General features: G+C 36.0%; 1 protein-coding gene across 2 annotated transcripts in view; it reads right to left on the bottom strand.

Moving 5' to 3' along the window:
• ARIH1 (ariadne RBR E3 ubiquitin protein ligase 1) overlaps window positions 1–26,529 on the bottom strand; it is a 124,281-nt gene that overhangs the window by 17,751 nt on the left and 80,001 nt on the right. For both annotated transcript variants that reach the window (XM_038580911.1, XM_038580910.1), the window contains 6 exons: window positions 17,499–17,565; window positions 15,376–15,482; window positions 13,272–13,314; window positions 12,674–12,745; window positions 9,074–9,204; window positions 5,220–5,277 (listed from right to left, as the gene is read on the bottom strand). In XM_038580911.1, coding sequence (XP_038436839.1) covers window positions 5,220–5,277; window positions 9,074–9,204; window positions 12,674–12,745; window positions 13,272–13,314; window positions 15,376–15,482; window positions 17,499–17,565 — 478 coding nt within the window. The remainder of the gene's footprint in view (window positions 1–5,219; window positions 5,278–9,073; window positions 9,205–12,673; window positions 12,746–13,271; window positions 13,315–15,375; window positions 15,483–17,498; window positions 17,566–26,529) is intronic.

The following is a 26,529-nucleotide window of genomic DNA, read 5'->3' as shown; positions in this document are numbered from 1 at the left end:
GCTATACTTCCAGTATGGCAGCCATCGGCCACCTGTCACTATTTAAATTAAAAAAATTTCAGTTCCCCAGTGCTCAACACGCATGTTTGGTCAGTGGTGATAAAGAACATTTCCATCATAGAAAGCTCTACTGGATAGCACTGTTCTGCAGTATGCAGTAAGTAAACAAGTAAGAAGTATCAACATTTTAAAGTAGAAAACAACAGAGAGGCAGCCAGACATCATATAACTCCTCATATAATACGAAAGAAAGTATACAGTATCACCAGGTAGGTGATACTCCCCAATGGAGTCTGAATTCAAGTATCTAGAATTAACCACCAGTTTCAGGAAAAACAGAGATAAAAGAGCCTATTAAATGATACCAGGAAATTACAATCAACAAAATCCAGAATATGAAAAATTCTCTGGGACAAAATGACTTAGCTTCCTCAACAAATAAATGGCAATGTGGAGGGAAAATAGGAATGGAAGACCTATAGAATAGGGAATACTCAAGGGATGTCAATCAAATCTAACTCCCTGTGTGGATCCTGATTTGAACCAACTATAAAAGAAAACTTATGAAATAAATGGAGACATCTGAACACTGGATAGTTAATATTAAAGTTTTGCTTTAAAAACATAATAAATATATATACAAAGATAATAATGGTATTGCAGTTATATTAAAAGTGTTTTAAAGATACATGAAGTATTATCTGATCTAGATTTGTTTTATTTATCAGGCTGCAATAATAATTCACCTTGGTCTCTCCCAGTATACTGTCAATCTCTAGAGATGCAACCTTTTGTTTTTATTTATTACTTATGTTTAAAAATATTTTATTTATTTGAAAGAGAGAGAGAGAGAGAGAACACACAAACAGGGAGGAGGGGCAGAGGGAAAGGGAGAAGTAGACCTCCCCAGGACCCCAGGACCCTTAGGATCACAACCTGAGCCAAAGGCAGACACTTAACCAAGTGAGCCACCCAGGCACCCCAAGGTAGGTAACAAGTAATACTGTTATCTCTAGTGCCTAATATGCAGAAAATAATTAATAAATGTTTGTTAAATGAAACCACTATGAAAAGGTTTCTTATCACACATGCATATTTCTTTTTACTATCATTTCCTCCTCCTCTCTTTAGGCCTGAGAGACTACAAATAGCACAGACACTAGCAGGCCCTGAGGTTGGGCTCCAGCTTTCAAATACTAATCTGAACCACATAATTAGTCAACCATGAGGTTCTTCTATCATACAATACCAAAACATCTCAAAAAATCTAATATTACTATTCAAGAATCAGACAGGTATCAAATCAAAGCTTACACAATGGAAAATTATGCCAATTATATATAATTGTTATTAGATTAAAAAGCAGATTAAATATTAGCTTTAATATCTATCTTTAATATTAAATGGTAATCTTTAATATTCATTCAACAGTAATCTTTAATATTAAAGATTAATGTTAATGTTAATAAATATGTGTTAATCTAAAATTATGTTAATCAAATATAATATGTAGAAAATAATCTGCTTGGCATTTTATCTCCCCCTCAAAGCATTAATATTTTCAAGCCTGTCAGATTTCCAAGATTAAATGGAAAAACAAAACTACCATATTAAAATACATGATATGTTAGAGGACTTGATTTAATAATTCTAAAATAGCTTCTCACTAAAACACTTCTAAAATTCAACATGAAAGAAAACCCATACCACCATTGCAAGTAAGACCAACTTTTAAATCAAATGCCAGAATCTGGATTGAGAATGCAGTGAGTGATAACCTGAAAGCACTTTGGAAAAAAATCCAAAACAACAAACCTGACTGCCTAGAACAGGGGTAAGCAAACTCTGGCTTGTAAGCCAGGTCCAGCTGCTGCCTGGTTTTGTAAATAGAGTTAACTTGGAACTTTGTCCAGCTTCTGTCCATAACTGTCATGCCTACTCATCTGAGTCTACAGATGATTTAGCATTACAAGAGCAGAGGCAGAGTTGAATAGTTGTCAAGAAACCATACAGTGTGTAAAGCTGAAAATATTTACTATCTGGCCCTTCACAGAAAAATCGTATTGACTCTCCTGGTCTAGAAAATAAGAAAATCCAAATGTCCACCAAGATTAGCACTGTGGCGTAGTATATTGAGTCAATAACTTTCTACAACACAGGTATACCATCTTTCCAGGGTACTCAACTACCATCTCTCTTCTTTATGGACTGTGTGCCAATCTTCTAGTACTTTTTAAGGCTACAATTCCCAGTGAATACTATGCCAGAGTATGGGAGTAGGGAAAGTGAGGAAGGAAGAGGCCAGATGGGTAGGTAAGGGTGTGTTCCATTCTGGGAGGAACAGTGCCCACTAAATAAACAAACAAAACCATTCCTATGAAATCTTTCTCTGTACACTCACAGAATCAAAGATTCTAGTTTAGTCCAAAAGATGCAAACTAGAAAAATAACGTGTTCCAGCCTCTAGAATCTACATGTGAGAAACTAGCTTAGAAGCTATGCATAGTAATACACCCTCCCTGTGGATCTCTGAAAGAGAGTCTACCAGCACCCAAATGAGGCCAAGGATAACCCATATACTTTTCTCTACTGGTAAATACCATATCTGGCTAGATCTAGCTAGATTACTCTTCATTCAATGGTAAAAATGAAAAGCCTATACCACAGTAATTAGGAAATACAATGTAGCTTAAGAAAAAAGAACATTTCTCTGTAGACTCAGGATAACTATTGTCAGAATTAGAATCAACTTTGGAGAAATTTATGGTTTCTTCAACAGGATTTAAGACAATCATGACTATTTAAAACAGGAGGAGAAAGCCTTAAGGGAAAAAGGCTAAGATTAAAAAAACAACAACAGAAGGAGATGCAATGAAAAATTGAGCTAAAAAAAAGAATATAATGGTGGAATCAAGTCCAAATAGGGGGCTGGAAAAGCATGACTGTCAATATAGAACTTTTATATTAAAACTACATGAAATTTAAAAAACTGCATGAAATGATGCATCTCAAATTGAAGTCTGTGTATACTCGATGGGAGTGGGGTAGGGAAGCCAAATGATCTGGTCTAAATAGACCATAGGATTTAAACATATTTTAAAATCTGACAACAACCTAAAGAAAACACACTCTGGGATCCTCTCAATGAACTTATAGCAAAGAACTGAAGTTTTATTTCAGGTCTTACATTTGTGAAATGGCTAAAATTGGCCTTAAGCAACATTAACTTTAATTGTACTGAGCTAATGAGGAAAACATATGAAAACGAATAAATCAATAAATTCTGATCAAATCAAATCATGATGCACCATAGGATTAAAGATTTGCAATTACTGACATCTAGAAAGTCAGTGGGAAAACAAGTTGCCACATGGCACTTAGTAGCATAGTAACATTCATTTAAAAAAACTTGGGCCACCCAGCAGTTTATCAGTAGTAATTTAATTCCAACAAACAACTTACCTGTCAAACTAATTTTAACTGGAGTCTCACAGATTTTGTTTTCTTAGTTTGGTTATATAGTTGTATATGAGCATAAGAGTTTACACAGGTGGTTTTATGTTGAAACGTATTTAAGTAATATTTAAATCAACATTGGAATTTTTGGATTTTTTTTCCTTTAAAAGGATCACAGATATTGTGAGCATCTGTGAAACACCACCCATCATTTATAAATACAAAACACCATTTTCCAGCTTTTTAAAATAGTGAGACACAAAACTCTCATCTCTAACAATATGATAGACTAAGTTATATATATTCTTTTGTGTTTATGGTATTCTTAATTAGAAATATATTTTAAAAGAACATTTAAAAAGTAAAAATAATAATAATAATAAGCAACAGAAGTTGTGAATGATAGCAAGGAAAACCATTTGAAAAGAATATTTTTGGGACAACTGGGGAATTTCAATATGGAATAGATGAATATAAGGAATAAATTCCAGGATTCTACACTATGAAAGAATTACCAGGCTGAAAGAACTCAAAAATGTTGATGATCATAATCCACACTTACTTTTTAATTTTATTTTTTTAAAGATTTTATTTATTTATTCATGAGAGATACAGAGAGAGACAGAGACAGAGACAAAGGCAGAGGGAGAAGTAGGCTCCATGCAGGAAGCCCAATTCCCAGGACCCTAGGATCACACCCTGAGCTGAAGGCAGACACTTAACTGTTGAGCCACTCAAGTGTCCTTACACTTACTGTTTAAATCAGAAAAAGAGAAAGGAGAGGGGAGAGGAGAGAAGGGAGAGGGGAGAGGGGAGAAGAGAGAGGAGAGGAGAGGAGAGGAGAGGAGAGGAGAGGAGAGGAGAGGAGAGGAGAGAGGAGAGAGGAGAGAGGAGAGAGGAGAGAGGAGAGAGGAGAGAGGAGAGAGGAGAGAGGAGAGAAAGAGAGAAAGAGAGAAAGAGAGAGGAAAGGAGAGGAGAGGAGAGGAGAGGAGAGGAGAGGAGAGGAGAGGAGAGGAGAGGAGAGGAGAGGAGAGGAGAGGAGAGGAGAGGAGAGGAGAGGAGAGGAGAGGAGAGGAGAGAAAGAGGAAAGGAAAGGAAAGGAAGAAAGAAAATTGGGAGATCCCTGGGTGGCTCAGTGGTTTAGCGCCGCCTTCGGCCCAGGGTGTAATCCTAGAGACCCTGGGATCGAGTCCCATGTCAGGCCCCTCCCAGGGAGCCCGCTTCTCCCTCTGCCTGTGTCTCTGCCTCTCTCTGTGTCTCTTCGTGAATAAATAAATAAAATCTTAAAAAAAAAAAAAAAAAAAAAGTAAATCCTTCTACAATAGTGAGTTATACTGCTAACCAGTAATAGGGAGTGAACTCCCCCTTCTTGAGGCAGTTCATTCTAAATCAGTTCATCTTCTTGATGAATAAGGAGGTTAAAAAATTAAAAAGAAGCAAGAATGCATATAAACAGCAGTAAAGCTATTTAACAAATACTGTTCTCTCGACTCCTTGCTAGGATGAGAAAATCTTGACACTAAAACCTGGAACAGCACTACACGACTAGATTAATTAAAAGAAAGCAAGCAAACCTATAAACAGGAGTGTTACTGATATGCATTTTAGATAAGATTCCCTTTCTAAATGTACATAGATACCTGGTATTTATTGGAGTGTCTTTCCACAACTCTTTCAGAATTGGAAACTTCTGATAAATTATTCCCTAATAAACATGTAATGCACATTCCTGTCCAACTGTAACCTGAAAAAAATGTACTTACCTCCTGTGCATCTCTTGCTGCCTTTGCATCATCCTCATTATAGCGGTTACAGTTGTACCTTAAAGTAAGTTAAGAAGATTCATAAGGCCAAAAATCAATGAAAAGGGAACAAATTACAGAATTTTAGTTTGGATTCAGAGATTATCTAGAAGCAATATTCTCCTTTATACAGGTAAACTGAAGTGTTTGAAATGCCCTGGGTTCTACCATTATGGCAGAATTATAAGCTGAAAGGAACTCAAAGCATTGTTGGGATTCCCTATCTTCTGAAGTACTTTATTCCAAAACAGCTCATTTGTAATCATTAGAAAACACTGTCACTGTACAACTTCCATTCCTGACATTTGTACTTCTAACTCAGTTTTTGAAGAAAGAGGTCTTATTTCCTAGGTTGTCTGTTATTTAAGCCAAATATTCCCAATTTTTCCAGTTACTCACCTTTTTATCTTTAAAACCAAAGAGAACCAATAATTGATAAGATTACTATGTAACAGTTGCTATACTATATGCCTTACCTGCTATTATAATTTACAAGAGTCACTGAAAACTGAATGACACACAAAATGAGAGGCAGGGGAAACGTGCCTAGAAGTCAGCTTAGAGTAGAGATGAACAAGACTGGCACTTCCCTTGTCCTGATTACTCTACCTCTGCTTTTCTGGGAGCCTACATTATGGGAACAGCTGATACTTGAGTGCTTACTACATATCACCCACTTACTACTAAGGCTTTTAAATATACTATCACATTTAATTTCCTGAACGACCTTATGAAATGTCTATTATTATCCTCATTGAGTAGACGAAGAATTAAATTTTGAGTAGATAAGTAACATACTTAAAGGTCACATAACTACTAGAGTTTCAGAGCTAAGCATTAAACATGCCTGTCTGACAACTGAGGGCCATACCCTTAACAATGGACTATATTGTTCACATGCTGTAGTCATGTCTTCAGATTTAAACAGTAATCCTTTTAGATCAAAAGGAAGAATTCTGAATTTAATTTAAATCTTGTTAAACGGGAACCATTGTTCCAGCTTGTCAAGTTTTCCAGGATTTTAATGATCTATATATTTAATATCCTTCTATGATGTTATCCAAAATGTATGCAAGATTCTCTAGTACAAGAAAGTCATCGATAAAACGGACCAGAGAAGCAGCACAGTTTACGTGAATAAAACAGATAAGCACAAAACCTTTCAGCAAACCTTGAAAGTATTCCATTAGGAAGACCCAAATGCGTTACCTCTAACCCCCAGGAAATGGTCATTCAATTACTCTCAAACATCCCTGTGTGTATTCATAGTTTAGGCCACAAACATCTCAGCTCATACTGCAATACCTTGCTGAGATCTACAAGACACTCCCTAACCCATTATCCTAATAATACTATTTGATTCTGGGATTTGACATAAGAGAAAAGTTATATGGAATCAAGCACAAACTTTAGAAATTTGGGATTTCTCCATTTTCCTTAACTACTCAGTAAAATAACCAACAATGGCTTCCTGATCTCCTCTTTCAGTTTTTAAAGTAATCCAAACCATAATTCACTTGAGTCAGATTTATTCATTCCCCCCCAGCTTGGGTTATGATCCTCTCTTACAAAAACTGCTTTACTCAATTTAGCCCAAAGATCAGTTCTCCTTGCCTATTACTGGTCAATTATTAACTGTCAACTCTTCTTCCTATCTAATATATCTTTAAAATTTTCCTTTTGATATTTTTAAGATATTTATCTGCTTCAACTCCTTCTGGACTTTACTCAGCCAAAATTGTTAAGGACTTAAAGGCCAGGAAAGCAGAGAGAATTAATTTATACTTCTAATTCAGATGATGGACAGAGCTACTTAGAATGCTATTTTGAGGATTCTGAGGCATTTTCAGATTTAAATAAGGAAGCACAGCATGATTCATTTGCCATGTTAGCTAGGGGTAAAGGCAAGGCACAGGAAACATTTCTGACAACCCTGGTCCAGGCCATTCTTCATTCTCCTGTATTCAACATTAGTTTTGTTTTTGTTGAGTTTTCAAAACAGCTTCTTTAAAATTTGAGTTATGATCAGAGATTTTCTTACATATAAAAGAAGTATCTTTAGCAAGAAACGTATCTTTTAATAACTCTTCTCCATTCATTAGGCTTGTTGGTTTAAATATTTAGTTTCTGGGAATAGTCTAATCCCCGTTTGCTTTTAAAATCCAGAGTACCTGTTGGGCTAACCCCCAAACACCCTTCTCCTAGGCATTAGCAGTAGCAAAATCACTTTCTTTATTTCCACATAACCAACTAGTTTTTACCTAATTCAAAATTAATTTCAGGCAAGTAAGCTCTCTCACTATTCCTTGAATGAAACTAATAAAAGTTCCAATGAAACTAAAACACTTGCCATTGTCTTAAGATGAGATCCTCTAGACAGCCCGGGTGGCTCAGCGGTTTAGCGCCACCTTCAGCCCAGGGCCTGATCTGGAGACCCAGGATCGAGTCCCACATGGGGCTCCCCACAGGGAGCCTGCTTCTCCCTCTGCCTCTGTCTCTCTCTGTGTCTCTGATGAATAAATAAAATCTTTAAAAAAAAAAAAAAAAAGATGAGATCCTCTTCCTGTCCCAAACCTGCAATTTCTTCCCCTCCCATTCAGTCTCTAGAAAGCAGCCACAATTCTGAGGTAATGTATGTAAAGCACATAATACAGAGCCGTCTCATCTAAATTACAGATCTAATCAGATCACTCCCAATTTAAAATCCTTCTGATAATGTCCAAACTGCTTTAGGTCCCAGTTTACTTTCTAACTCTTTTTCCATGCCCCACAACTTCAGAGGGGCCACAAGCTGAAACGCCAATAAAGTGGGTAACACAAATACGTGGAATGGGTCATTTGCATATTACAACACTCAGAAATACTTTCATTTTTACCAGGAGATGTGCTAGCTGCCTTTTTTTCTTAAAACTCAAGGCATCACAAGTCTAACTTGCATTTTCCTAAACTGCTAAGAAATACGCACAGAACAAAGATATTATCTCTCCTAAATATAATGGCATCTTCTAAATATACTGTCATGATGATACATGCAAATGCCTTTAAGATTCAGTCTTAGGGGAATACATCAAACTAGAAAGTAAAGGCCCCATCTTTGGGGCTACTAATCAGTTCCAAACAAATGTTGCCAAGGAGGACTATGTTTCAAAGAGAGGCTAAAAATCTGGATTGCTTAGGCAATTTTCCAACTTTTTTTAAAAAGATTTATTTATTCAGAGAGAGAGAGACAGAGACACGCAGAGGGAGAAGCAGGCTCCGTGCAGGGAGCCCAACATGGGACTCGATCCTAGGTCTCCAGGATCACACCACGGGCTGCAGGCGGCGCTAAACCGCTGCACCACCGGGGCTGCCCAATTTTCCAACTTTTAAAGTTAGGGACACATAGCATACAAGGATAAGTAAAACACAATTGAGGGTTGGGTTTTACCAATAAGCTCTTAGATTTCGACTACTGCCTAGACAGACATATTAGACAATGCAAGTCTTCTCTAAATAAGTCATGTATTTTCACATCATTCTAGCTTTGTTCATGCTGCTCCTTTTGCCCTAAACGCTTTTCCTACCACTTTCAACTAATGACCTCTTTCTTAATCTCCCTTAAAATTCATCCCAATTGTTATCTCCTCTGTGAAATATGCCTAATTTATCCCTGCTCCAGACATCTTGCATATATTTTTAACAATGACCACACACTGTATTAATTTATCTAGCTCTCAAGTTAGTGACTTCCATGGGGCAGAAACTTTATTTGTAATTACATGGCATGTATTACATACTTATGTGAAGATTTTCTCCCCTTCATTTCCCCAACCTACCAGGCAGATCCATGTGGTTCCCAAGGGCCAAGACACACCCAGCAAAACTCTGCTTTACAGTTCTGGTTACGACAGACCATGTGATTACAACCGCCATCCTTCTCAATTGTGACATGGCATTTGGGACATTCCTATGAAGAGAAACTATAAAGTTGGTGTCAATGCTACACACTAGGTTGTATTACTACCACCGAAAAGAAGCCAGTTCTAGATTTGGTTTATTTTTAAATACCACATTTATTGTTATTAATACATGTAAAGCACTTAGAACAATGTGGAATACATTAAGTACTACTAGAAATTACCTATTATTATTACTGGCTTTTAGGATACACAATTAAAAGATCTGTTTTAGTGGGGTTGGGGGACAAAAACATTTTAAGTACTTTTAACCATACACGTGGTAATAATAGTTTTACGGGAGGTAAAACATATTGTTCATGTAAATATAGTTAACTCTCCAGTGTCATCTAGAAATAATTATTGAGTAATTCCTGTATAGCACTAATTGTTCTCAGTGTTTTATATGCGTTAATTTATAATCCTTATAAAAAAATAATAATAATCCTTATAGTGATCCTATTTTCATTTGTCAAATGAATAAACTAAGGGAGAGAAAAATAATAAAAACACTAGTCTGAGGTCACATAGGTAGCAAATGGTAGATTCAGGATTGAAGACTATGCAATTGAGTCTTAAGAATCAGATAAGTGGGACTGGTAAGACTGGTAAATTCTTTATGTAGCTACTGAATTTCCCAACTTTCTTCTGTTAAATACCCTTGGTTTTATTTATCTTTATTGTTGTTGTTTTAGTTAAATAAACTCTACCCCCAACCTGGCTTGAACTCTCACAACTCCAAGATCAAGAGGTGCATGCTCTACTGACTGAGCCAGCCAGGCACCCTCAAATACCCTGTGTTTTAAATTCTTCTCATTGTGATCCCTTCACAACTGTGCTACAGAGATCATGGCTTTTTCCGATCTGTGTCATATTCTTGGTTGCTAGTAAGCCAAAGTTATTACTCTACAGGTCTATGGTTTTCTTTTTCTTTTGGAAAATCTAGAAAATCAAACTTACTAAAATGTAAATCATACTATAAGATGTAAAGCTTATATTTTTGCTGCATTTGTTTGATGCCTGTAACTCCCATAAGGGGGGAGTATCACCCATTATATTACTTATACAATTTGGTCTTTGTGAAACAGACTACCCTGATTGTGAACTATAGTCATTTTAAATAGGTCAATATGGCAATTTCTAATTACACATTTAAATCAAATCTTTGAAATCAATTAACGTATTCTACATTTTCCCAAGAAAGCAAATTACAGGTCCAAAGTATCTGTTTTATTCTACATTTCTGGGTTATAATTAACCAAATAATATTAAGCTCTCATAATATGTCAGGATACCACCGATAATTTGCAAGTCTGTTTAAGGAGCTAATACCAAACATAAAAGCTTCTGAAACCTCTCAAGAAAAAAACTCTTTAGGTTTTTCTCAAAAATACCAAGCAGATAACTATTACTAACTGTCATTCCTCCTCAATAATCTACTTTCTAAACAACGTCAAACATATTCAAACCTGTACTCCCTATTTTTTTACTTTAAAGATTTGTTTGTTTGTTTGTTTGTTTTAAAGAGGGGATGTGCAGGAGCAGCAAGTGGGGGTAAAGCAGATCCCCCACAGAGCTAGGAGCCCAATTTGAGGATGGGCTCCATCCCAGGACCCTGAGATCATGACCTGAGCTGAAACCAAGAGTCTGATGCTTAATGGACTAAGCCACCCAGGTGCCCTGTATTACCTATTTTAAACATCTTGGAGGTTTAAAGTATCGGGAAGGTTTTTCTAGATGCAGAAAGTGAGCTATAGTTTAATCAAACTACTTAGTGAAAATACAACTGCTCTATTCTAAATACTAGCTTTACAGAGCATATTCAAGGATTCTGGGACTTTAATTAACATATCTGGTGGGAAATCAATTTTCAAGAAAGTATGCCTGTCCAGGATATTTTTAAACAACTAAAGTAATCACTTCCTAACAACACAGAAAGGTTTTCTTAAGTGACATGAATTAGCTTTACCATGATAATTTTAGAGAGCACAAAAGTACTGATTTCAACCACCCATTTCACCATTTGTTTTATGAAACAAGACTATTTCACTAAGGCTTTCTGGGAAATAGAAATATTTTCCCATTTTAATCTTTTTGGGTAGAACAGGGGACGAATGGCATAAAATGGTGTGTTTTGGTCTCCATAGTTTAAACATTCCATATTATCATTGTCCTGTAACTGAGTGATAGAAAGCTCTAACACTGGTCAAACAACTCAGTATTCTTTAAGTATCATCTTCATTCACATGTGAAAGGCAATACTAAGAATGAATAGTCTATGAATAACACTACTGTTCCATCACCTAGTCACTTCCAATAAAGACAAGACGTAAGATTGAATTAAATAAAGATTGGCTATTTACACAATTTTCTACTACACAGTTGGGATTCAAACATATGGTGATTTAGTGAAATTATTTAGTGATAGAAAAAAAAAAGGGCGCTAAAGAATACATCCATTTGCAGAACAAAACATCTCTCTAGAGTTTAAGAAGTGGTCCATGGTCATAAACAGACTGAATCTTAAAACTAGTATCATAAACAGTAATGTACTTCAGAAGTAAAAACAAAAAACAAGGGATATCGATTACTACCCTCAAAACCTCTAGTTCTCAAAAGTCAAGTCTCTTAAATCATATTTTATAAGTTTAATATGTTAAAGATGCCAAACATGTTAAGCCCAGTGCAGTTACATAATATAAACAGTTACTCTCAATACTGCTCTGAAGAATGGCTTCTTAAGTAGGGGCCGCTGGGCTAGCTCAGTCTGTAGTATGTAACTCTTGATCTCAGGGTTGTGAGTTCAAGTTCCATACTTGGTGGAAGATTACTTAAAATTAAATTTTGAAGGAAAAGAAAAAATGAAAGACTCCTTAAAAGTTAAACCCTGGGGATTCTTTTTTTAAGTTTCTTTATTTTATGTTAGTAATTTCTATACCCAGTGTGGGACTCAAACTCACAACCCTGAGATCAAGAGTTGCATGCTCTACCAGCTGAGCCAGCCAGGCACCCCAAACTCTTGAGATTTTTAAAGGCAGAAATGTAAATTTGTCTGATAAAACCAAGCTAGGTGGAGTAAACTCTGTATTTCTATACTAAAAGGCAGGCAAGAATGATATGAAAAAACATTATCAAACCCCTGGGTAGAAAAATTGTCAGCTTTTTCTTCTACAGGAAACTCTATTTTCCTAGCATACAAAAACTTCTAAAGAAGAGTACTATGCCTATTGCAGTAGTGCTCAATAAAATAAACTTGAACACTAAAAAATAAAAAAAATAAAAAAAAGGCATTCAGGGGGAGCAAAACAAAGAAAACTCCAAACTCCCCAAACAACCCAAAACCCCCCAAATGTTAACTGAGGTAAAGGTAAAACAAAGTCCTAAACTATGTAAGCTTACTTGTTTTGCTAATGCTGATGCACCTATTCTTATCACAGTTTCCCTAAAAAAGGAAAGAGTTTACTGAAGGAAAATACCAACCTTTGTGTTGGCTGCAATCCAATTAGAGGTTTCACTATCATCATCACACTTTTTAATCCACTTCTTTAACCACTGTTTGAAAACAACAACTGTTAGGGTACAACAAAAGACTTAAGAAAAAGGATAGTAAATTACTTCAACATAAGGATAGTAAATTACTTCAACATTTAAATACAGTCAAGCTTAAATGTAAAAGGCAAAGGACAAGATTATCACTGGATTTACTTCCTTATAAACCAAGGGAACCCTATAGTTCTCATATCCAGTATATATAAAATCAACCAAAGGAAGACTTTCTCTGGAGCCAAGTGGGAACCCAGAGCTCCAAGATGTGCCATTTCCCCTGAGCTAATTACAAAGCCTGCCCAGAGAGGTTCCTTAACCACTGTTATCCTGATAATCATTAGGATCGGACTTATTCCTATGGAATGAAATTTCAAAAATTTCAAAAATTCAGATGATCATCTGAAATAAAAAGGAAAAACACAATCTTCTATCTACAAGTGGATAACAAAACTGTGGGCCCTGGTTTTCAGTCATCAAGTCTCAGAAGTGTTTTATTACGTTATTTAAAAAAGAAAATGCCAGATAAACTCACCTTACATTTAACAGGATCGTGCCAATTTTCTCCACAGTTAAAGCTGTTAAGTAACACAAGAGTTAAAAGAATTAAGTCCTACCTACTGTACGTAGTAAACAAATCATTTCATGTTTTATAGTTTCTCAGTGGTTTCATAGTTTCTAGTGACTGGCAAATACAAGGGCAGGAGTCAAGTTTTTATTATTCCACCACAGATTATTTAGAATTTAGTGTTAGGATACCATTATCGTTGTGTGTCTGTGTGAAATGAAGAAATGATTATAGGCATGAAGACATGCTATGATGATAATTTTATAAAGACTCTCTAAATAGCCACCAAACTGTAAAGACAAAAAATTCAGTTTAATCAGATCTGTATTTTTTTTTAAGATTTTATTTATTTATTCATGATAGTCACAGAGAGAGAGAGAGAGAGAGAGAGAGAGAGAGGCAGAGACATAGGCAGAGGGAGAAGCAGGCTCCACGCAGGGAGCCTGACGTGGGATTCGATCCCCGGTCTCCAGGATCGCGCCCTGGGCCAAAGGCAGGCGCTAAACCGCTGCACCACCCAGGGATCCCCAGATCTGTATTTTTCTGATCATTTTACATATGTATAGTTTTGTGCTGTAAACATTCATTAATTGAAACCAAATAATTTTCACTAATTTGAACTTAAATTTCAATCAATGCTTTATTAGAATATATTAAATCTCTTATTTAACACCCCAAATGAAGAGAAAAGGTCTGACTTTGTAATTACGTAATTTAATGCTAATGCACAGTGAGCAATATTTGAGAAGCAAACAGGTCACATTTGCATGATCCAAACAAATTAACCTCAGTCCTATAAATTGTACCAAGCAAGGTATAAAACAAGAGTGTGACTAAATATTTCCTAAGAATATATTAATTGTTAATTCCTTTCTGTATTCTAGAAGCATGCTATATACATTTAAGAAAGTATAAATTAAGAATAAATACAAATGTTTATGAAAAAAATAATTGCTGAATGGCTGATTAGCTAAGTAATTCAAGAATGGCAAAAATCCTTTGCAAATGAGGGGAACAAAGTACTATCAAGTGAAGTCAAGGATAATGGGGGGAACAAAGTACTATCAAATTAAGTGAAGTCAAGGATAATGGTTACTTCTGGAAAAGAAGATAGGGAGTGGGATGGAAAAGGGAACAAAGGAGCTTCAAATGAATGTGTCATGTTTTATTTCTTAACGAAAACAAGATACTAACATTGTCTTAGCTGGGTGGGTTTGTAGCTATATAAGTATTCACTGCTGTTATTTTCTATATTTTGGTCTGTATCAAGGTATTTCATACAAAAATGTTTTAAAGTAGATACAGAATCAGACTTTACCTCCTGTCCATAGGATAAACTCTAAAATAGTAATGTATATTTAATCTTTACCAAAATAGCATGTATTTCACACATATTTCATCTCTGTAAGGTTATCTGCTCCTTTTTGGAAATATTTAGTATTAATGATGTGTAAGTCTAATTCTACAGTTGCTTGTGGAGGAAAAAAAGAATGATATGAAATACCAATATGTCTGTTTGCTAGTTCTTAGAGCTACTTGGTTTGATTGGTTTCTCATTCCTGAAAGATCCACAGGGAAAATGGAAAATCATTTTAACTAATACAAATACGTGGTACTGGAAATTCTCTAGTACTAGAAATTCTCTATTAAGTCAAATCTAGAATTCAAAGACTGAAGAGTATGTTATAAACTCCACAATGGAGGTCACCAGGAAAGCTGGGCCAGTAAAGCCACAGGGAAAATATTGGTTGAAAAGTATATCTAATCAACCATGTTCTATCTTTACAAATTTATCCACACATTTTCCTTCTAGGAGTAAGATTAAACTTTTCAGAACAAAGGAAAAATAATCCTCTGTATTTTGTTTCCTAAGAGATAACTTGAAAACAGAGCAAGAGCCATAGAGGAACTAAACATAATAAAATAAGCACTCCATCAGAAATGAGAACTAAACTCTTGTCCCGTATCTGTAAGTTTGCTCCCATATTAGTTCCAACGGAGCACACAAGAAAATGTGATTATAGCTGCATTCTTCTATGTACTATTTCAATTTAGGAAATCACATGCTTACCAAAACTGGCGCCCACATTTGCAGCGAACAGGTTTAGCATCAGGATATTGGACTTTAACAACATGGTGGCAATCTGGGGCAGGACACCACTTTAACAGTCGATTGCACTGAAACCCAAATTAGAAAATAAATACCGACAGCAAATTATATCATGATGCAATATTTCCTACTACAATAAGCAATTATTTACATTGCTTCCCCAGTGTAAGGGCCAAAGACAGAGACACAAGCATATAAAAGACTGTCCCCAATATTTAGTAGTCTTCTAAAGTAATGCTTTTATTTTAATTTTATTTATTTATCCATAGAGACAGGGGTGGGGGTGGGGGAGGCAGAGACACAGGCAGAGGGAGAAGCAGGCTCCATGCAGGGAGCCTGATGTGGAACTCGATCCTTCGTTTCCAGGATCATGCCCTGGGCTGAAGGCAGCTCTAAACCACTGAGCCATCCGTGCTGCCAAGTAATGCTTTTAGATGCAGTTTTTCCAAGATTACAGATACCTTGAAAATCTGGTTTTATAAGTACACGAACCGTGTCTTGGTTCTACCTTCAAAATCCTAATGACAAGCTTTAAAATAATTACCCATTTGTGATCATTAAAAAGTATCAATTTGTTTATGGTTCTTCAGGGCAATTTTCAAAGATGTGAGAAATCAAGATACACTGCTACTTAGGGAAGGTGTTTAGATGCTATAGAATACATATGCAATTTCTCTTTTTGATCATAAAAATGTCTTCTAAGAACAAAAGTCAGTTTTTAAAACATAGCAATGATCGTAATTTAGTTCTTAGAAAAAGTAAAATTTTTGAGGTATTATTATGAGACAAAATATGGCTCAAGTATTCTGCACCAGAATTCAAGTTTATTGACCATTTTAAAAATATAGTATTCCTAAAATATGCTGTTCTCTAGAATATCTGGTCTGACTTTCAGTTTAATCTTCTAATAGAAATAAGAATTACTTTGTCGAATTAAAATATCAATTTACATTGATGATCTTATACAGAGGCTGGCAAACATTTTCTGTAGAGAGCCAGAGAGTTACTGGGTGTTATATTATATGTTGGCAAATTGAACTCCAATAAAAAGAAATTTAAAAAAGGGGGGGGGGGGAGCTAGTTGGAAGAAAAAAAAAAAGAGAGAGAGAGAGAGAGAGAGAGAGAGAGAGAGAGAGCCAGAGAGTAAAGATTTTTGTTTTTGAGGGCCACAACTACTCAACTATGCCACTATAGCACAAAAGAAGTCATAGAAAAAATGGGCACATTCAAGTAAATATTTGGAAAACAGGTCATAGTTTGCTGACCTCTGTATAAAAGAAAAACAACTGATAAAAACAAATAAATATAGCTCTTTTTATTAACAGAGTTTACTGGTAATGGAAGCTAATAAAACAAGCAGAGATATTATATTAGCAAGGTTAAATTGCCAAACATGCTTAAACATCACATCATTAAAATCAGCTATAGGGATCCCTGGGTGGCGCAGCGGTCTGGCGCCTGCCTTTGGCCGAGGGCGCGATCCTGGAGTCCCGGGATCGAATCCAACATCGGGCTCCCGGTGCATGGAGCCTGCTTCTCCCTCTGCCTGTGTCTCTGCCTCTCTCTCTCTCTATCATGAATAAATAAATAAAATCTTAAAAAAAAAATCAGCTATAATTTTTTGCTAGGGATAATAGAAGAATACTGTAAAAATAATTTTATCACCCAAAGTTCTAGATCTATGAAGAGACATCTACTTATTGATTTGGCACATTCCTTTGAGAATAAGAGTGTTTGGTATGCCTCATGAATAAAGTCCATAAACTATGTTTATGTCATAAACCAAGACCTTTGGGTCTTTCTTTTTTTTTTTTTTTATAAATTTTTTTTAAATTTTATTTATTTATGATAGGCACACAGTGAGAGAGAGAGAGAGGGGCAGAGACACAGGCAGAGGGAGAAGCAGGCTCCATGCACCGGGAGCCCGACGTGGGATTCGATCCCGGGTCTCCAGGATCGCGCCCTGGGCCAAAGGCAGGCGCTAAATCACTGCGCCACCCAGGGATCCCGGGTCTTTCTTATTATCGAGAGTGATAAACAATTACTCTTACTTAAGAAAGGAAAAGTTAAGAGAAATCACTTACCTCTACAAAGCTATTTGTTATTAAATGCTGATACTTTAACTTAACTTTCGAATCTGTGATCAGGCGCCTGAGAGTAAGAATAAAAGTAGTTTATTAGAAGTTATTAGCCAAGAGTATTTTTCCACATTTATAAAATAAAATTTCAATTTCAAGTTGAAAATACTAAAATGCATACAGACTATCAACAAATGTAACTGTAGAAATCAAGACAACAATTTAAAAGTTTTTGTAGTTTTATTTTGGTAGAGTTCCCATCTTTGAGTTTCTTATACACAAAATAATCCATTTTTACCCACTGTGTCATTACAGTCTAATGACTTAACTATTGTGGAGTTTAGGCCCCTTTCAGAGTCCTCTTACTCTGACTTCAGACAGCAATTCTCAACCAACTTCCCTCAGATGCCCTCTCAAAAATCAGTGTGTGAAATAAAAGATATTGACAGGAATGTTAAGAAATGGATCCAGGTTTTGTTATACATAAATTTGAGGGCCGCCTTGAGATCTGTAAGTAAACATTACCATTACCATGTTTACTGACTACAACCTAGCTTCCCTTATCCACCTAGAACATTCTATATGTTCTTAACAATTTCTAGAATTCATAGGAACCCGTGAAAGTAAAGAATCCTGAAGCCTAAGTTTTATTAGTTTTAATGGTAAGCACTCCTGTGAGTGTTTCAAGAAAATGGTTAAAGCAGAATTAACCCCTGACAAAACCAGTAAAAATGATCAAACATGAACATAGTCCAACCTCATTAAAATCTTTTAAACAAATCTTTTAAAACATTAAAATCTTTTAAAACAAATCTTTTAAGCAAGTTTTGTATAATCTGGCCCCATTGAATTCCTGAGCTTCTTATGGCACTGCTTGCCTTCCACAAGTCCCCACCCTGTCCTGTGCTACTTTCAGTGTACTCCTGTCACATCTGTATTCTTTCAAAAATAGTGGGTATAGTCCTTCTTCAGAGGCTTCTGCAAAAGGGCTACCTCTCTTGAAAAGGAAAGAGAAGAATATCATGCTAGGTTCCGATGGGATAGCCTAGCTTTGAATACTGGATTCACACTTAACTAGTTATGAACTAAGGATAAGTTCACTGACCTCTAAATTATTCAGTTTACTCATCTGTAAAATGGATAGCAGAAATAAGAGTTATGAATCAGTGCCTGGCAAATAGTAAACACTCAATAAATATTAGATGTTGCTATATTATTTTATTTTACTCAGCTAAAATACAGTTACTCACTGAAGGAGGCCTTTTCTGACAACCACCCATAGCAGTTTCCACTCAGTTCTCACAGCATCATATACATCTCCCACCATAAAATCTGTCACAATTTTATTTAGAAAGTTACCTGTGTAGAGATGGAACAATCCTAAAATTTGTATGGAATCAGAATAGCCAAAGAAATGTTGAAAAAGAGAACCAAAACTGGAGGCATTACAATTCCACGCTTTAAGCTGTATTACAAAGCTGTAGTGATCAAGACACTACGTACTGGCAGAAAAACAGACACATAGATCAATGGAACAGAAAAGAGAACCCAAAAATGGACCCTAAATTTTATGGTCAACTAATCTTTCACAAAGCAGGAAAGAATAAGCAATGGAAAAAGTCTCTTCAACAAGTGGTACTGGGAAAATTGAACAGCCACATGCAGAAGAATGAAACTGGACCACTTTTTTGCACCATACACAAAAACAAACTCAAAATGAATAAAAGACTTAAATGTGAGACAGGATCTATCTAAATCCTAGAGGGGAATACAGGCAACAACTTCTTTGACCTTGGCTGCGGCAACTTCTTGCTAGACACATCTCCAGAGGCAAGGAAAGCAAAAGCAAAATTGAAATATTGGGACTTTATCAGGATAAAAAGCATTTTGCACAGGAAACAGCTGACAAAACTAAAAGCAACTGGGGTGCCTGGGTGGCTCAGCTGGTTAAGTGTCTGGCCTTTGGCTCAAGTCATCATCCCAGGGTCCTGAGATTAAGTCCTGCATCAGGCTTTTTGCTCAGCCAGGAGCCTGCTTCTCCCTGTGTGTGTCTCTGATAGCTCTCTGTCGCTCTCTTAAATAAATAAATAAATAAATAAATAAATAAATAAATAAATAAATAAATAAATAAATAAATAAATAAATAAATAATAAAATAAAATAAAATAAAATAAGATAAATCTTTAAAACAACAGCAACAACAACCAAAAGACAATCCATAGAATGGGAGAAAGTATTTGCAAATGACTTATCAAATAAAGGGCTGGTATCCAAAAATCTATAAAGAACTTATCAAATCAAACTCAACACTCCCCCAAAAATCCAAATGATCCAGTCAAGAAATGGGCAGAAGACATGAGTAGATATTTCTCTAAAGATATACATATGGCTAATGGACACACGTGAAAAAATGCTCAACATCACTCAGCATCATGGAAATACAAATCAAAACCACAATGAGTTACTGCCTCACACCAGTCAGAATGGCTAAAATTAACAAGTCAGGAAATAACAAATGCTGGTGAGGATGCAGAGAAAGCAGAACCCTCTTACACTGTTGGTGGCAATGAAAATTAGTGCAGCCATTCTGGAAAACAGTATGGAGGTTCCTCAAAAAGTTAAAAACAGAGCTACTCTGCAGCCCAGAAATTGCACTACTAGGTATTTATCCAAAGGATACAAACATAGTGATTTAAAGGGGGGGGGGGGTGCCTGCACCCCAATGATTATAGCAAGAATGTCCACAAATAGCCAAACTATGAAAAAAGCCCAGATGTCCATCAACAGATAATGGATAACAAAGATGTGATGTTTATATGTGTACAGATATATATGTCTACACACACACACACACACACACACACACACACACACACAGGAATACTACTCAGCCATCAAAAAGAATGAAATCTTGCCATATGCAATGAGCTGGATGGAACTAGAGGGAATTATGCTGAGTGAATTAAGTCAGAAAAAAACAAGTATCATTATGATTTCACTCTTATGTGGAATTTAAGAAACAAAACAGATTATATTCATAAAATAAGATGAAAATACAGGGGCAACCCATAAGAGACTCTTAACTATAGTAAACAAACTGAGGGTTGCTGGAGGGGAGCTAGGTGGGGGGATGGGTTAATTGGTTAAAGGGCATTAAGGAGGGCATGTGATATAATAAGCACTGGGTGTTCTATGCAAGTGATCAATCACTAAATTCTCTTGAAACTAATAATGCAGTATATTATTAATAAATACAGTTTTTAAATATAATATAGATTATTAATAATTACCTAAATTGAATTTATTTTTTAAAATATTGTATTTATTTATTCATGAGAGAGACAGAGAGAGAGAGAGGCAGAGACATAGGCAGAGTGAGAAATAGGCTCTGCATGGGCAGCCCAACATGGGACTTGATCCCAGGACTCCAGGATCATGACCTGAGCCAAAGGCAGATGCTTAACCGCTGAGCCACCCAGGCGCCCCCTCCAAACTGAATTTAAATTTTAAAAAATTTAAGTTATCTGTATAATCATTTGTTTAACATCTGCCTTCCTGATTCCTTATCCCCAAACAATAAGCTCCATGAAAGGACCCCTTATATCTAGCACACTGCTTGACTTACAGGAAGTGTTCAGTAAACACCTTTTAAATGAGCAAACCTCCACATTTCAGGGATGCTGGAACTGAAGTCTAAAAATAATTAGCATATTTGGTGATTCCTCAGAAGTTTAAACACAGGGGGTGCCTGGTCTGTTGGACATCTGACTCAATTTCAGCTTAGGTCATGGTCCTAGGGTTGTGGGAGCAAGCTCTATGCTCAGCAAGAAGTCTGCTGGAGGTTTTCTCTTACCCTCTGTACTACTTCCCACCCCCGTGCACTTCCTAGCCTGCATTCTCTCTCAAAAATAAATAAATAAATCTTAAAAAAGAAAAAAGGTTAAACACAGAATTACCATATGACCCAGCACCTCTACTTAGATAATTAAAAACAGGTGTTCAAACAAAAAACTTGCACATAAATGTTCAAAAACCCAACTGTTTCCATAAAAAATGGAAATAACCTAAATGTCCAAGAACTGAGGAATGAAGAAATAAAATATGAAATATCCATACAGCGGAATATCATTTAGCCACAGAAAGGAATCAAGTACTGACACATGCTACAACATGGATAAACCTTGAAAACATTTTCTTAAGTTTAAGAAGCCAGACACAAGGATCACATGCTGAATATTTATTTGTTTGTTTATTTAAAGATTTTATTTATTTATTCATGAGAGACACAGAGAGAGAGAGAGAGGCAGAGGGAGAAGCAGGCTCCATGCAGGGAGCCCAATGCAGGACTCAATCCCCAGGCCAAAGGCAGTAGCTAAACCGCTGAGCCACCCAGAGATCCCCCTGAATGATATTTAAATTAAATGTCCAGAATAAGCAAATCCATACAGACAGAAAATAAATATGTGCTTGTCAGGGTCTAGGGGAAAGAGGGAATGGCAAGTGATTGTTAAATGAATACGGGAACTCTTTTAGGGGTGATGACAATGTTCCGGAATTAGATAGTGGTGATGGTTGTACAATATTATGAAAAGCCACTAAACTTTAAGTCAGATGCCCTGATTTCCCAAACAGTATTTATTTCTATTATCCATAATGCTTCTCTGGTGTGACAAAACCCAATGATTTCTTATAACTGATCTAGTCTACCTAGTGATAACAAAGGCTAGTTATAGTTACTAGACCAAGGTTATTAAGTCTCAGTTATTAGGTCATAGTTTATCTATGCTTAACCAATTGCGCCACCCAGGCACCATGGATATATAATTTTAAATAGAGATCTATTAAAAATAGATGTAGTACATGATAGAGAAAAACAAGAAAGTGATCTCTTACTCTTGAGAATAAACACTCTCAAGAAGACAAGTGCCATCCTGGCTATTGATAAACTACTTCTCTTGACAAAGACCTGTTGCCACCACCTACATTGAAAATAGTTATTATACCAAATCTCACAACAGAAGGCAGCTCCTTTAGAAGGTAAACATAATGACTTCTACTGATAGTCTACTATACATTCTGAGCACAGTGTCAGGTGCATTTTTTCTAAGATTTTATTTATCTGAGAGAGAGAGAGAGAGCGAGCGCACACACATGTGCACATACGCACAAGCAAGGGGAGTGGGAGAAGGAGAAGCAGACTCCCCGCTGAGCAGGGAGCCTGATGCAGGGCTTGATCCCAGGACCTTGAGATCATGACTGAAGGTGATGCTTAACCAACTCAGACACCCAGGTGCCCCTCAGATGCATTTAAGTACCCTTGAGTTCTGGGATAATTCTGCTTTTATACATGAGGTAATTGGAGAGCTATTTTAAACCAGGTGGTGTTAAACACAGGATTTTTTTTTTCAGTATGCCAGGTAGTAAACCACATCTTATGCTAATACAGCACCCTGAGTAAATCAATAGTATGCTTCAATTTAGGACTAATGATAAATTATTTTTTTCTATAAAAAGAGTTTGGTTTTTTTGTTTGTTTGTTTGTTTTACATACCAATTACAGACAAGTATAAAGGAAGAAATAAATATCATCTGCATCTCTATCACTCAGGAAGAATAACCACGTAACATTTTTATAATCTGGATATTTCTCCTCTTTTTTGGTAAACACAGGATATGTAATTTAAAAAAACAGATTTGTTTTCATTTATTTGAGAGAGAGAATGAGTGCGTGGTGGTGGAGGCAGAGGAAGAGGGAGAGAGAGTCCTAAGCAGACTGTGTGCTGAGTGCAGAGCCTGATGTAGGGCTCGATCTCATGACCCCAAGATCACAACCGAGCCAAAACCAAGAGTTGGATGCTTAACCAACTGCGCCACCCAGGCGCAGATACATAATTTTATTTTATTTTATTTTTTAAGATTTTATTTATTCATTCATAAGAGACACACAGAGAGAGAGAGGCAGACACACAGGCAGAGGAAGAAGCAGACTCCACACAGGGAGCCCAACATGGGACTCGATCCCGGTCTCCAGGATCAGGCTCTGGGTTGAAGGCGGCGCTAAACCACTGAGCCACCTGGGCTGCCCGATACATAATTTTAAATAGAGAACGTACTACATCTATTTTTATATCTTAGCTTCTTCACTAAAATTATTATAGGCATTTTCCAATGCATTAAAATAACTCACAATTTTTTTTTTAATTTGAAATAAAGTAACCCTCCCCAAATCCAAACCTATTTTTAATGGCTGTGTTACATTCCATCTTCGTTTACCTGTTGGACATTTGGGTAGTAGGTTTATGATAACGTGGTTAACATCTTTATAATAAATCTGCTCAATTGCTGATCATTAAAAATAAATATAACATTTACTATCATCTCTGGCTCATCTCTTTCTTATACTACATCATCTAATTCTGACTTCACCTTGAAAATACATTCAAAATCCAACCATTTCTCATTACTTCCTCTGTTACCAACCTGGATTAAACTGCCAACACCTTTCACCCACACTACTCTAAGAGTCTCCCATTTCCCTGCTCCTTCTTAGTCTCCTTCTAATGCTAGTAGTCAGAGCAACTCTCTCTAACCATGTCACTCTTCTCAAAAAAATCTTCTCATGGCTCTACTTCAAAAAAAAGCCAAAGATCTTAAAATGGTCCATAAGGCCATATAGAATCAGCTTCGTGCACCCTTCCCATACTCTTCCTCTGCTTCTCTTCAACCTATTAAGCTTACATTTATAGCTCAAAAATTATTTTTAAAATATATATTTTCTTCAGAAGTTTAAATCACCACTATCAATAATTTACTATCTATATACTTTGCTTTATGAACTACTGCAATTTGACAAATTATTTCATTTTGCATGTCAATGAGACTAGAAAATTATTTCAGTATAAACTTGAGCTCCAATCCCTTAAGCATGTATTTTAAAATAGTATTCTACAGCTTTTTTTTTTTTTTTTTAAGATTTCATTTATTTATTCATGAGACACACAGAGAGAGAGGCAGAGATATAGGCAGAGGGAGAAGCAGGCTTCTTGCAGGGAGCCCGATGTGGGACTCGATCCCAGACCAGGATCACACCTGAGCCGAAAGCCAGATGCTCAACAGCTGAGCCACCCAAGTGTCCCATATTCTACAGCGTTTGTACTAAATTTTCTACTTTAGAATGCTAAGTAGTGCTTTCTGTTTCACTGGAGAAATAATGGAGAGGCATTCAGTTTACTCCACTCTAAAGTCACGTGTTATCAAAGCATTCTCCATAATATCTCCATAAACTATCTTAAAAACATACAATCTTGGGGTGCCTGGGTGGTTGACTTCATTTCGGCTCAAGTCATGGTCTCACGGTTATAAGGACTATAAGACTGAGCCCTGCTTTGGGCTTCTCTCTCTTCCTCCCCTTGTCCTCCCCTCCCCCCTCTCATCTCTCCTGCTCTTTAAAAAAAAATTGTATATTTTTTGTATACAAATATACAAAAAAATTGTGTATTTGTAAAATACAAAATTTTGGGGATCCCTGGGTGGCTCAGCGGTTTCACGCCTGCCTTTGGCCCAGGGCATGATCCTGGAGTCCCAGGATCGAGTCCCGAGTTGAGCTCCCAGCATGGAGCCTGCTTCTCCCTCTGCCTCTGCCTGCCCCTCTCTCTCTCTCTCTCATGAATAAATAAATAAATCTTTAAAAATTCAAAAAATCATAAGGATATCTATTAAATATGAAGTCAGTAAAAAAAATATTTTTAAAAATACAAAATTTTCTACTTGAAAAAAATTTAAGTAGTAATAATTGTAAATGGGGGGAAATGATGTATTAGATGCTATTAAAATGAAAACTTGTTCATCAAAAATCATTGAGAGAAAAAGGAAGCTACATATAAGGGAAAGTAGTTGTAATATGTATATATCTAACAAAAGACTACCAGAAAATTTAACGAATTCTTATAAAGCAACAAAGTAATATTTTAAGTGATCTAAATGGGTATTTCATAAAAAGATATCCAAGAAGCTAATGGAAAGGTGTTTGAAATCATTATTCATCAGGGAATTACAAGTTAAAACCATAAAGAGATATCCTTACATACCCACCAGAATGGATACAATTTAAAAGACTAATGTTTACAAATACAGGCAAGGAGTAGAGCACTCACAGCTAACTAGGGGAACATAGGTACAACCATTTTGGAAAACCACCTGGCAGTATCTACTGACTCAGTCCTAAATATATACTCAAATCAGTGCATGTTTACTAAAAGACACATATAAGAATATTCTTTGTAGCTTCTCCATAGTGGTCAAAACCAAGTAAACAAGCCAAAAAACTCTAAATGTCTACTATCAGGAGAATGAAATACATTAGACATAACAACAAAAAAATCTAAGGAAACTTAAAAACATACAGATATATTTAAGATGTGCACATATCTCAAAGACATTAACTGAAGAGATACACACTCATAAAAAGAATACATAGTATCATTTAAATGAGGCTCAAGAATAGGCAAAACTAACTGATGACAGAAATCATGACAGGGAACAAGGGTGAAATGGATACTGTCAGGTAAGGGGCAAAAGGATGAACATTCTGGGTACTGGAAAAGTTCTATACCTTGACCTAGGTGGTTAATAAAATATAGTTTTAAAGTTAATGTATTTACATACTTTAGTTAATATATTTTAGAATTTACTAAAAAAGTAAAATAAAATCAACACACAAGCAAACTCAGTCTATTGTACTTAAGGATGAGGATTTTCCTCTGTAAAAAATGAGATCCTTACCGAACTGAGATTAACATGTATCAATATTTAGTCTGTCTCTTGCCTCAGATGGTACAAACTGTATGACTTACTTAAGGGTCTAAGCAGCTTCATAAATGTATTTGTGACTGTTAAGAAACTGTAAAAATAAAAAACCATCCGATTACGATGTTATGAATATTATTAGAGGAGCTTAGAGGACTACATTTACTTCTTTCTGGATCCATTCAACTATTTGATTTTATGTGATATTTACATAGTTATAATATTACAAAAG

The sequence above is a fragment of the Canis lupus genome, chromosome 30 (genome assembly GCF_011100685.1).
Source record: "Canis lupus familiaris isolate Mischka breed German Shepherd chromosome 30, alternate assembly UU_Cfam_GSD_1.0, whole genome shotgun sequence".
Taxonomy (NCBI): domain Eukaryota; kingdom Metazoa; phylum Chordata; class Mammalia; order Carnivora; family Canidae; genus Canis; species Canis lupus.
The sequence above is the reverse complement of the archived record's forward strand: the minus strand, read 5'-3'. Positions and strand labels throughout refer to the sequence as shown.